The 13,027-nt window shown below is 44.1% G+C and overlaps 1 protein-coding gene across 9 annotated transcripts in view; it reads left to right on the plus strand.

The window, feature by feature from the left end:
* RALGPS1 (Ral GEF with PH domain and SH3 binding motif 1) overlaps nt 1-13,027 on the plus strand; it is a 412,834-nt gene that overhangs the window by 282,826 nt on the left and 116,981 nt on the right. For 8 of the 9 annotated variants that reach the window (XM_075905764.2, XM_075905763.2, XM_075905761.2 and 5 more), the window contains one exon: nt 10,396-10,533. In XM_075905764.2, coding sequence (XP_075761879.1) covers nt 10,396-10,533 — 138 coding nt within the window. The remainder of the gene's footprint in view (nt 1-10,395; nt 10,534-13,027) is intronic. The other variant, XM_075905759.2, reaches the window with a different exon arrangement.

The following is a 13,027-nucleotide window of genomic DNA, read 5'->3' on the forward strand; positions in this document are numbered from 1 at the left end:
TGGGGTTGGTGCTCCGAGAGCCGGAGCTGCGACTGGTCCTGTCACGTACACCGATGATGTGCTCCTCATGGTCCAGGACCCGGGTGACCTGGTGCGGGTGGAGGCCTGCCAAGCCATCCACTCAGCAGCCTCCTCCACCCGGGTCAACTGGGTCAAGAGCTCTGGCCTGGTGGTCGAGGATTGGTGGTGGGCAGGCTCCCTCCCACCTGCGCTTAAGGCCATCAGGTGGGTCATGGGTCCGCTGCTTTATCTGGGCGTTTATTTATCCACCACACATCCTTCTCCACCAGAGAACTGGCAAGGTTTGGAGGCCAGGGTGGGTGAGCGGCTGTGGAGATGGACAGGACTGCTCCAGTGTCTCTCCCTCCGCAGGAGGGTGCTGATGCTAAATCAGCTGGTCTTGTCCATGCTCTGGCACCAGCTCAACACCCTGTGCCCAGCCCCGAAGGTCTTGGCCAAGCTCTAGAGTTCTTTTGGCCAGGACTGCACTGGTTCTCTGCAGGGGTTCTGTGTCTCCCCCTGTAGGAGGGGGGCCAGGGCCTGGTCTGAGTGCGCAGCCAGGTCCGGGCCTTCCACCTCCAGGCCCTGCAGAGACTCCTCTTTAGTGCAGGTAGTCCGGCATGGAGCAATTTGGAGTGTGCTTTCCTCTGCTGCCTCCAAGGGCTCCGATACGACCGGCAGCTCTTTTTTATCAACCCGAGGGGCCTTCCGCGAGACCTCTGAGCTGCTGGAATTCTACCAGGAATTCCTCCAGGCCTGGAAGCTGTTCTCAGCGACCAGGTCCATTGTGGCCACCGAGGGAGCAGACCTCCTCGCGGAGCCCCTGCTCCCAATCCAGCCTTGTGTATGCAGGTGGTAGAGTCTTCCTCGGTGCCCTGGAGGCTGATCCTGGCAGAAGCCACCAAAGTCAGAGATCTCCTGGACTACAAGAGGGGGAACTAGATGGATCCCCGAGCGCTCGCTTAGCGCATGAGGCTCTCCACACCCCGAACTCCAGGAGGTGAAGGCGGCTTTGCCACAGCCCGCTCTCAATTTCCTGCAGAGAGCCCTGCGAGAGGGTACGCCCCGCCCCTCCCTTACTGCAAACCCTCTGTCCCTTGTTACCTGGCCCCTGTTCCACGGGCCCCCCCCCGGCCTCCTCATTTATGGACCCCTAGCTGACTACAGGATTTGCAGCCAGTATATTTTTGAACCGCGCCAAGAAAACTCCTGTACACACTTGTGCTCTACACCCTGCATTTCCCCACCCTCGTGTCCCACCCTGGCACTAAATGACGGGACTATCTGAGACCTATAGAGGGTGGGGAACCCCGATGGACCAGCGTATATTCCAACTTAATTCTGCGGCCCATCGGGGACATCAGGTAGAGGCTCTTTCATGGAGCCGTGAGCATGGGCATGTACCTGGTGCGGTTCACCCCCATCCCAGACACCTGCCCCTTTTGAGGCGTGAGGGAGAACCTGGTGCACGCCTATCTTGAATGCGCCAGGTTGTAGCCCCTATTCCGGCTCCTCCAGAAGCTCCTATTGAGGCTCTGGCTGCATTTTCCCCCTCACCTTTTCATATACGCACACCCTATCCATGGCCCCACAACCTCCTCCTGGCCTTAGCAAAAGCTGCCATCTATAATACCAGGAGGAGGATGTTGGATGAGGAGGTTCTCTTCAACTGTGGGGCCTACTTCCAATCCTCCCTAGTGTCATGTATCTGGGCAGAGTTCCTCTGCACGGTGTCCACTGGCGCCATTGACGGCTTCAGGGAACAGTGGGTGCTGTCTGAGTTTCTCTGCTCGGTGTCCCCATCCGGTTCCCTTGTTTTAAACCTGTGACCCACACTCCTTGACCCCTTTAGTCATTATTTGTCCCCCGTAATTAGTTGGACATGGGTCCAGTTGTCCCTCCCCTAAGGCTGGGGGAGAGGCTTTTAGAAATACCTTCCCATGTTTTCAAATAGCGCCCCACTACAGCCAGAGTGGTGTTAAAATTGGCTTTAGTATCCAAGAGAATTGGAACCTTCATGTTTCCGTCCCACTTTCTCCTGGGCTACGTCTACACTGGCCCCTTTTCCGGAAGGGGCATGTTAATTTCACCTATCGTAGTAGGGAAATCCGCGGGGGATTTAAATATCCCCCGCGGCATTTAATTAAAAATGTCCGCCGCTTTTTTCCGGCTTTTAAAAAAGCCGGAAAAGAGCGTCTACACTGGCCCCGATCCTCCGGAAAAAGCGCCCTTTTTGAAGTAGGAATAAGAGCCTCCGGAAAAGGGCACTTTTTCCGGAGGATCGGGGCCAGTGTAGACGCTCTTTTCCAGCTTTTTTAAAAGCCGGAAAAAAGCGGCGGACATTTTTATTTAAATGCCGCGGGGGATATTTAAATCCCCCGCGGATTTCCCTACTACGATAGGTGAAATTAACATGCCCCTTCTGGAAAAGGGGCCAGTGTAGACGAGCCCCTGGTGTGTATGAACTAGGCCACAAGACACTCGATGAAGTTTCATGGCGTGACTGCATGGTGCTTTAACTTCATGAACTTAGTTTTTCCTTTGGTCAAGAAAAATGTCCTAAAAAATCTGAGTCACTTACACATTTGCTCTGCTTGCCATCTACTGAGTATTTTTGAAGGCAGTCATTGTAACTTGTAGATGCAAATGTTTGGTACAAGCCTTGTCTCTCTTTCTCTAATTCATTTTCCATCCCCATTCATTTATATTTGCCTAATCAAACTAGTTTAGTTATGGGAGGGAAGGTATAATGGTCTGGGTCAGTGGAAGGCCACGCTGACTCACCACACTGCCTGGCTAAATAGCAATTCTAGTGTCTGAGCCCTAGCCAGGGTGAGCTTCTAAACTGGTCAGGAGTGGGGGCTCTCAGGGTGCAGGCTGAGCCGCTGTCCACGAAGTTAATCCCTTGACCAGGACAGAGCAACAAGCAGTCGAACAGGCAAGGCTGAGGCCTGTCTGTAGGCTGAGCAGCGTCTATAGGCCTGGACCCTTATTTAGGGTGGGACCTCAACCAGGTAACCAGTAACATAACTCTGGAGCTCGGACCTGACTGCAGGCCGAGCAGCAGTTTCCAGAGGCCATGCCCTTGGTTAGGACAGGGCAACAAACAAACGGTTTAAGCAGTTCAGGAACTCAAGCCTCTCTGCAGGCTGAGACGCTGTTTATAAGGCCCAGCCCTGGGTCAGGGTGGAGCAGCAGGCAAACAGTTAAGGGCCCAGGTCTGCACACAGACTGGGCAAACAGTTTACAAGGTCCAGCCATTGGTCAGGGAGGGCCAAACAAACAGTACAAATGGCAAAATGGTTTAAACAGTTCCACGCTCAGGCCAGGTGGTGGACTGAGGAGGGGATTAGGTCTCCTTGCAGGCAGAGAGCCAACAAGCTAAGGGGGACCTGCCACCCAAGGGGAAGGGTGGCAGGAGGGCGCAGGCCCACCCACTCCACTGCATCCCAGCCCTGGCCCCTAACAGTGGCAACTCGGGCTGCCACTGGGTGAGTGGAGATCCTGACCACAGTATGCCAACCAGGTCAGTGTGTCAGTGGGGATCTTGACCACAATACTCTGCCCAACTGACCTCCATTTCCTCAGTTGCCCTGGGATTGGCTGTCCTGGGCTGCTTCCCAGTTCCCACCGTTGGCCTGTTTGGCTCAACCACTGCTCCACGGGGTCCGTGGGAGATGATGGCGTGGGCAGAGTGTCCATGGGCTCTGTGTCTGGATCACTCAGCAGTCCCGGCGGTGGAGCCCAATCTCCAGGGCTGGGTAGGGGCCATGGCTATCTCAGCCAGTCTTTGGAGCCTGGTGGTGGTCGGGATGGTTTTGGCCTGTCTTCAGGGTCTGGAAGCAGGCCAGGTGGTCCAACCCAGTTGTCCCTTTGGAGGGGTGGGGGGGAGAAGGACAGCTATGCCTTCCTTCTAGGAAGCCCAGGGAGAGCATCGCTTGCTGGGCTTTAACTGAGCTTTCAGCTCCTGCTTTCATAGTCCCAGCCCTGCTGTTCTGCTTCCTATGGGTGGGGCTGCATGGCTCTGGCCCCACCCACCAAGGGGGTCTTAGGGCGTGATTCCCCTTCCAGGTCAGCAGGAGGCCACGCTGACTCGCTACAGAAGGATTTATTCTGGAGACTTTTGAGGACACTACTGCCATGTATTCATTGACATTTGTATAACTATTAATATATTTTGTGAGGTTCTAACATTTTTGCATTCATTTACTGAGAATTACACAGATAAGATCTTGCTTTCGTGATGTAGATGTTCAAGTTTTACATTATATCATTACTGACTCACTGCAATTTGTGACTGCAGCGAAGGACATAATGCTGTAAAAAGCTGTTATTTATAAGGTTGCCCCAGGCTCTCATGCTTTAGAAATATCATGTGTTGTTCTTTCCATGGATTCTGCAGATGTACAACTTCCTGAGCTGGAACTTTTTACTACACAGTTTCACAATTATATCTCATAGCTAACATAATGTTAAAACACTTAACATGTATGGATTTTAAAGTTAAATTGCTTTAAAATTGATAAATTAGTAACTTGAGTGTGTAAATGCACAGTAGTAGGAACAAGGCCAGGGTATGCACACAGGGAACTGCTGTTAATATCTTCAGAAAGCCTAAACTTTAAATTGATAAAATAGTCTTTGGTTGCTAAAGGATATGTAACCATGTTTGTCTTGGTAAGAAAATGTCAATAACATGCTTTAAGTATTATTACTGATAACTTGTATGGCTGATGTGGAACAGCAATACAAAAGACACTAATGTTCTAATCATCCCCAAAAATCTAATCTTTCAGTGTGTATGTATTGCTCAGTTATAAAGAAGGTACATCAACAGACATGTATTATTGTGTGGGAAGATAATTTTTTGACAGCATGATTATTTTATTCATTCCTGGTGTAACTCAGTTGTAATAATTGAAGTCACATCAAGAAGATATTTGTCTTATTTAATTCAAGTTTATGAACTTCTGAGATTGTGTGGCTTCCATCCAATTCCACTTTTGTAATCAAATGTTTTACAGAAACGCTTAACCATAGAATAGTTCCCTTGATACGACATGAGAAATAAACAACTGTGTTAAGCATAAATGAATATTTTATTAGATTAATGCTGCTCGTCCACTGTCAGTGAACTTTTAAATGTTTCTGTTGATTGATAGCATAAAAATCAACTTGGATTTTATGTGCTACATCTTTTGTTTTATTGGTCTTCAACAAGCTTTTAAAAATCACTTTCTCTTCTAACTGCTGTTTAAAGGGGAAACTGACAATGGAGTAGTGAGAGAAATCTCTACAATTAATGTTATTAGTAATGTTGTTGATGACCTTTTAAAACATAAAACAGGGCTATGTAGCACTTTAAAGACTAACAAGATGGTTTATTAGATGATGAGCTTTCGTGGGCCAGACCCACTTCCTCAGATCAAATAGTGGAAGAAAATTGTCACAACCATATATACCAAAGGATACAATTTTTAAAAAATGAACACATATGAAAAGGACAAATCAAATTTCAGAACAGAAGGGGGATGGGGAGGAGGTAAATGTCTGTGAGCTAATGATATTAGAGGTGATAATTGGGGAAGCTATCTTTGTAATGGGTAAGGTAATTAGATTCTTTATTCAAACTCAGGCGTAAAGTGTCGAATTTAAGCATGAATGAGAGTTCAGACGATTCTCTTTTCAAGTGCAGTCTCAAAAGGCCTTTGAAGCAGGATGCAGGTAATCAAGTCGTTGAGATAATGTCCTTTCTGGTTGAAATGGCAAGAAACTGTTTTTTCTTTGTGATCCTGTCTAATATCTGTTTTGTGGGCATTGATTCTTTGGTGAAGTGTCTGAGACGTTTGTCCAATGTACAAAGCAGACAGACACTTTCGGCACATGATAGCATAAATTATATTTCTGGATGTGCAGGAATATGTGTTCTTGATCTTATAACTCACTTGGTTAGGTCCAATAATGGTATCAGCAGAGTGAATATGTGGACAAAGCTGGCAACGGGGTTTGTTGCAAGGGAAGGTACCTAATAAACCATCTTGTTAGTCTTTAAAGTACTACATTGTCCTGTTTTTTGATTCAACTACACCAGACTAACACGGCTACATTTCTATCACTATTTTAAAACATGTAACTCCTTTCAATCAAGAGGAACCCAAAGCACTTCAGGATGTAGCGATCACAAATCTAGTCCTGAAATTCAGCCTCCTCTGCCATGGAGCAGGGATAGAATGCTGCCACATAGCTTTTTAGAGGGGAAACAAAGGGAGAATTTCCCCAGCATAAACCACTGTCACAACACTTGAGAAGCCAGGATGGCAAACTTAGCAATAGTAAGGACTTTAGTTTTATATGACATCCAAGAAGATACTTCCTATAGCACAGCACCTGCTAGCAAAGATTTAGTTCATAATTCTGACAGAAAAGTGTCCAGTTGTAACAGTAACTGGAGCTGCAGTCTTTTTTTCCCCAAGCTAAAAATACAGTTGGTTAGACAATTTGGAAGACATAGGTACTCCAAGAAGTAATTTTGGTGTTGTAGCAAATTACACTGTCCACTAAGTCTACTAAGGTTCCTTTGCACTGCTGGAATGGTAGAAAGGGGAATTAATGTACATGAGAATCCATACTTTTTTTTCCAAAACATGGACTAAAAAGTTGAAAGAGTTAGATATCTAGTTCTGATTGATTTACTCTGGTTTCTTTTAAGATTGTTGCTTCGGTTTGTGCTGAATTTGTCTATTCCAAATATATATTAACGAGTGAAACTACCAGCATATGTACCACTAGCATCAATAAATAGATTCCCAGCATATTGTCATCTCTACTATAAATGGAATGCCTTTAGGGATGAGAGTTGCTGTACTGTCAGTCTTTAGTCTCTCCGCTGGTAATGTTATTTGTTGCAAACCGTGATACTGATTTTTGTGATGTGGATATTTGTCCAATATGAACTGAACTGAGATCCTCCAACTCAGGTCACATAGGTCACTGAATACTAATCAGATGGCAATAACTTCAAATCATGTTTACCTTAACATGCAAAGTTTAGAGTTTTTGCTGTATAAAAATAGCATTTTTTGTACTTTGAAGAGAACTAAATAAACAGTTCAGCTTTTGTCCTGTGAGTTTAAAATCAAACATAATTCCCAAGCCCTGTTCTTTTCTTCTTAGTGGGAGGGTACAATGAAGTGCCTCACAGGTACACAGAAGAAAATGAAGAGGCCAGAGAGGTACCCAGTTATTTCCAGCTCTGAGATATTTACCAGTTTATATACTGTGTCCTAAAGTTTTGCTTTTGAGAGCTGTAGTTTCAGTGCCTCATAACTAGCTCTTCTGTCACCGCTTGTCAACAGCTGAACTTCATTGCCTCATCGGGACTTGCTGGGTTTTCAGGAATGGCTAGTAAATGAGCAGAAATAGTTTTCCTGGTTATGTTTGGACATGATTTAACAATGTAACAAAGTTTACCATAAATCCAAACCACATATGTTTCCTTGGTAACTAGTATGTTGCACAGTATTAAAATACATCACACAGACTACTCTCCTCCACTGGTGCAAAATGGTATAAAATTGTTAGGAAATCCTGTAAGGGCCTGAAATGCTTGGCCTCCCTATAGACAAATGACATCATAAATTTTGTGGTTCTACCTTCAAGACAGTTTTAGTAGGGGAGAAAAAGATTAATCTAACCCATCCCTGCTCTGATGAGAAATCTGAGGTCAATGAGTTATTTCTCCACATGGAACAGTTAGCAGTAGTCCCCTTTCTTTTTTACCTGCTGTGAGCCTGAAAAACACACAGGCAATATATTTCTGTGAACCCTGGATTCCTGAGTGCCCTCTCTGAGCTCATCCAGAAGCATGCTCATGTGATCAAATGCAGGTGGGGGAGCTTTGCTGCATCAACTACTCATAGCTAATGGAAAAATAATATCTGGGTGGTTGCCTAAGTGACCTATTTCAAATGAAAACAAGATAAAAGACTTGTTGGTCTGAGAATCTCTTTCACAAATATTGTGTTTTACTGTCTCCTCTTTCTAAGTCAGTTCTTCAGTTTACCAGCATTGTGTGCAGTTTTCTGCCTAAAATGGGAAGAGGATCAAAAACTTAAATGTACATGGCCTGAACATAAACATTAGTAGCAATTAAATTGTGATTACAAGTTTTATATGTTTCTGATTTACTACAGTGAAAATTTGCAAAAGGAATTAATCATGTGACTTGAATCATACTATATTATTATAATATTCAGTATTATAATAGTTAGACTTTGTTCATGTGTCACCTTCTTAGTTTTGATGCTACAGGTTGTAAATGACGCTATTTTTTACCAGAAGATTCACCCAGCGTTGCTCTGGTCTTTAACTCACATGAGTTTGTTTTACTTCATTTAAACCATTGTTCTGATGTGGGGCTGAGGATGAAGGGCTTAGTATGCAGGCTGTGCTGGAGAGAGAGGTGCATAACCCCTGGCTGGGGGGCAGACAGACAAACACACACAAACAGACAAACTCTCTGAAATATATAGTAGATAGCTGTCCCTTTTTCCCTGCCCCCTGCTGGTCAAGTGGAGCTATAGCTGCCCTGGTCCCCATCTCTGGCCCCTTGCTGCCCCCCTGTGCTCATTCTGAAGCATAACTGTCCCTACTACCAGACCCCTCCCTTTCCATTTTATGAGAAACAATCAAATTTCAGGCACGTCCCAATCTTGGCACAACTAAACCCTGACCTTGTTTTAAGTTATGATAAGAGGAAACTACATACCAGATATAGTGGTTCTAGTTCATTCTGTTTAGGAGGAGTTTTTGAACAAATGGCCTCATAGATGAACAGACAGACACACATTTCTGAAATATATAGTAAGATTTGAAATAATTGAATTATTTTTCAGTATTTCTTCTAAGATATTAGTGAATTCTACAGGTTGGAGGAGCTTGAATGTATGCTCTGTATCAGTGGTCTCCAACTTTTTTAACCACAAGATCACTTTTTCAATTTAAGTGCAATGTAAGATATACCTCAAATCCAAATAGCCTTGCCCTACTTTCTTCCTGCCCCTTCTTTGAAGCTCCACCCCTGCTCGACCCCTTTTCCTAGGGGTCTCTGCTTACTCCAACCTGCGTTCCTGAAGAGGGAGCCAGCTCCATCCTAAGGGCAACTGGTGTTGGTAGTCAGCAGGACAGGGCTCAAGCCCAGAACCCTGCTATCCCCAGGAAGTCCCCTAGGCCACTCTAGAACCCAGCCCACCACCCTACCTTCAGGGTGTCCCTTATCCTGCCTTCCTAATGGGGGAAGCCAACTCCATCCCAGAGGCAGATGGTCTGACGATCTCTTTTTAATCTCTCTTCGTATGGGTCCCATTCCAAACTCCTGATCATTTTTGTTGCCCTTTTCTGAACCCTTTCCAATGCCAATATATATTTTTTGAGATGAGGCGACCACATCTGTATGCAATATTCAAGGTGTGGGCGTCCCATGGTCTTACATAGAGGCAATAAGATATTTTCTGTCTTATTCTCTCTCCCTTTTTTAATGAAACCTAACATTGTTTGCTTTTTTGCCTGCCGCTGCACAGAGAGTGGATGTTTTTAGAGAACTATCCACGATGACACCAAAATCTCTCTCTTGAGTAGTTGTAGCCAAATTAGTCCACATCATATTGAATGTATAGTTGTGATTATTTTTTTCCAATGTGCATTACTTTGCTTCGCTCCAGCATCAGCAGAGGGGCCAGCATTGATGGAGTGGGGTTAAGGGGCACTCGGGAAGAGGTGAGGTGGCTGCAGAGCCCCACGGCCCGGGAGCAGGAGTGGGGATTAGTTATTGCAATGACCTGGAAGCTCTGGGAGCTCAGAGGAGGAATTACCCCAACCCCAGAACACCCACGGATTCAGACCACAGATTTTGTTGGATGAGGGAAGTCCAGATTACAGATGTTCAGTCTGCAGTGTGTAGTGCTGAGCTTTCTCAGCTTTCATTGAGAACTTTTCATTCTTTAGGACCATGCAGTATCAGGCCTTTAGTAATTTGCTAAATTCATGGAATATTTTCCCTCTTCTCCTACTTTTAATTCCATAATATTTTCCAATGTGAACGCAGCATTTTAATGAAGTGGATACCCTGTAGTTTTGCCTGTTCTGTGTAAGAAACATTCTTCCTTGTAAGTGTACATTGGTCAAGGCTTTTGCATGTTCTTATAAACCAAGTCACAGAATTGAAGTCCAAATGTTACATTTTTGATTACATGAAACTCAAGCTCTTTGCAGTTAATAATCTCCCCATTTGTTTAATGGGAAAAGCACAAGTAGGTTGCTGGTGGTTCCTAGGTGTTTTGTTTGTTGGTACTTACATGACTATTTCTATATAAAACACCCGATCATCTTTAATTTTAGGAATATATCTTTTGGATTTAATCTACATCGATTCTGCATATCCTGCATCTGGCAGCATCATGGAGAATGAACAAAGATCCAATCAAATGAACAATATCCTCCGAATAATAGCTGATTTGCAAGTCTCCGGTAACTATGGTTGGTAATTTTTATCTTGTTGCTATTGTAAAGTTTTCACTCATATGAATATAATAAATCATTAGGAGATGTCTGCCTCATACGAAGAAGGACATGAGGATAATGTAAGACAATAGAATATTGCACTACTAAACTGCTTAACTTCCACTTCTGCAGAACTTCAGTTTTATACCAAATCAGGCAGGTGAAGCATAATATGTGTTCTTTGGTAATGGAGCTAGTGTGCAAGCTTTGTTAGAACACTGTGTTCCATACGCTGGTACTTGCTAAATGCACAGTTGTAGTCTATTGTGAAACTTCTCTGAACAGGAAACACATTGTCTTCTGTGTTTGGGCCAATATTAAAAATACTGGTGATACGCACCCATAACTTCTATCCAACCTTCCCTCCCCCCCATATACACACACTCTGCCTCGTCACTGTGCACTGGGGTCTCCTGCCCCCATCCATCCCCCACCCCCTGACCGCCCTCTCCAGGACTTCCTGCCTCCTATCCAGCCTCCCTGCTCCCCACCCCCAACCATGCTGCCCGGAGCACTGGGGTTCACAACACTATAGCCAGCTGGAGCACCAAGGCAGGCCCAGCCAAGCACAAGCTGTGCTACCCAGAATATCAGAGTTGGCAGCGTGGCAAGTACACAGCCCAGATACTGGGGAGAGCTGAGGCTACAGGAACAGGAGGACAGAAAGGGAGGGATCAGGGGCTAGCCTTCTCAGGCAGGAGTTTGGGAGCCAGACAGAAGGATTCAGCAAGCCCTATGTAGCACGTGGGTGAAGGTTTGCTCCCCTCTGATCTAAACTGCCTCTGACAGGTGGTTGTGTAACCTGGTCTTAAAAATCTTCAGTGTTGGAGATTCCACAGCCTCCCTAAGTAATCTGTTTCAGCGCTAGTCTATTCTTAAGCATTAAGAAGTTATTCCTAATGTTTAAGCTAAATTTCCCTTGCCCATTATTTCTTTTCCTATCTTCTGTGGTAAAGAGAACGATTTCTCACCCTCCTTTACAACAGCTGTTTAATATTTGAAGACTGTTATATGCCTCCTGAACTCTAACTCTTCTCTAGATTAAATAAACCCATTTTTTAGTCTTTCCTTGTATGCCGTGTTTTCTAAAACATCATTTTTGTTGCTTTGCTCTGAACTTTCTCTGATTTGTCTACTTCTTTCCTGAAGTGTGCTGCCCAGAAATGTACATGATATTCCTGGCCTTATCAGGGCTGAATAGAACTGAAGAATTACTCCGTGTTTCTTGCTTACTATACCTCTACTAATACATTGCAGAATGATGTTTGCAACACCATTACATTATTGACTTATGCTTAGTTTGTGATACGTTATAACTGTCATATCCCTTTATTCAATACTACTTCCTAGGCAGTTATTTTCCATTTGGTTGTGTGCAACTGATTGTTCCTAGGTGGAGTAGTTTCCATTTGCCCTTATTGAATTTCATCCTATTTAATACAGATCATTTTGAATTCTCATCCTGTCCTCTATAACATGTGCTACCTTTCCAGCATCATTCACAAACTTTATAAGAATTCACTATGCCAATCCAAATAATTTTTGTAGATATTGATTAGGACCCATCCCAGGACAAATCCCTATCAGAATCCACTTGATATGCCCTTCCAGCATGTCTATGGACCATTGATCTCACTGAGTGTGGTTTTGACAGTGTCAAAAATCTTACTATAAGTCAAGATATATGGACCTGCTGCTTCTTTGTCCACAAGGCTTGTTACCTTCTGAAATAATCTAAGTTGGTTTGACATGATTTGTTCAGAACAAATCCATGTTAGCTCTTACTTATTTTTGAGGTGCTTACAGATAGAATGTTTGATTATGTGCTAAATTAACTTGAGCTCCCAGAAAGATAAGCTTTACATCCACAACCTAAGTTCATGCCTACGGTATTATCGCAGTTCCATCTTAATCAATTGATCTATCTACAGAATTTTTTCCTGTAACACTTAGCTCTCTGCAAGAGACCAGTTTTCATACGTTGGATGTTAAAGTCATACATTGACTTACTATTTAGATAGAAGCAAACAATTTAGAAAGTAATCTAGGCTATTCATCTGCTTTGCAAATACATCAAAGGGACTTGCAGTCTTTGCTCAAAGACTATCAAGGTAGATATCTGGTATGTGTACATTTCTTATGATGCTACAGGCATTCATCTTCCCTGAAGGGTAATACCACATTCAGCTAGAACACAAGCAACATCCACATTGTTACTTAAGAATGTGCCAGTGTCTGAGATATGAACTCCATATAGCAGCTTGATAGTACATACATTTTCAGAATATTATAGTCGATCCATGCAGCAAGATCCAATGTGGAATTTGGTACTGCAGCATTGGTCTTTACTTCTAAAATGAATTTTGAAGATCTCTCCTTTCTCTGAGAGTGCTTCCTGGAAGTCACCTGAATTGGATAACCCACAGGAATATTACACAAAGAAGAAGAAATTCTTCTTTGATTATTTGTT

This window comes from Pelodiscus sinensis, chromosome 23 (assembly GCF_052426305.1).
Source record: "Pelodiscus sinensis isolate ZL-2025 chromosome 23, ASM5242630v1, whole genome shotgun sequence".
NCBI classification, from domain to species: Eukaryota; Metazoa; Chordata; order Testudines; family Trionychidae; genus Pelodiscus; species Pelodiscus sinensis.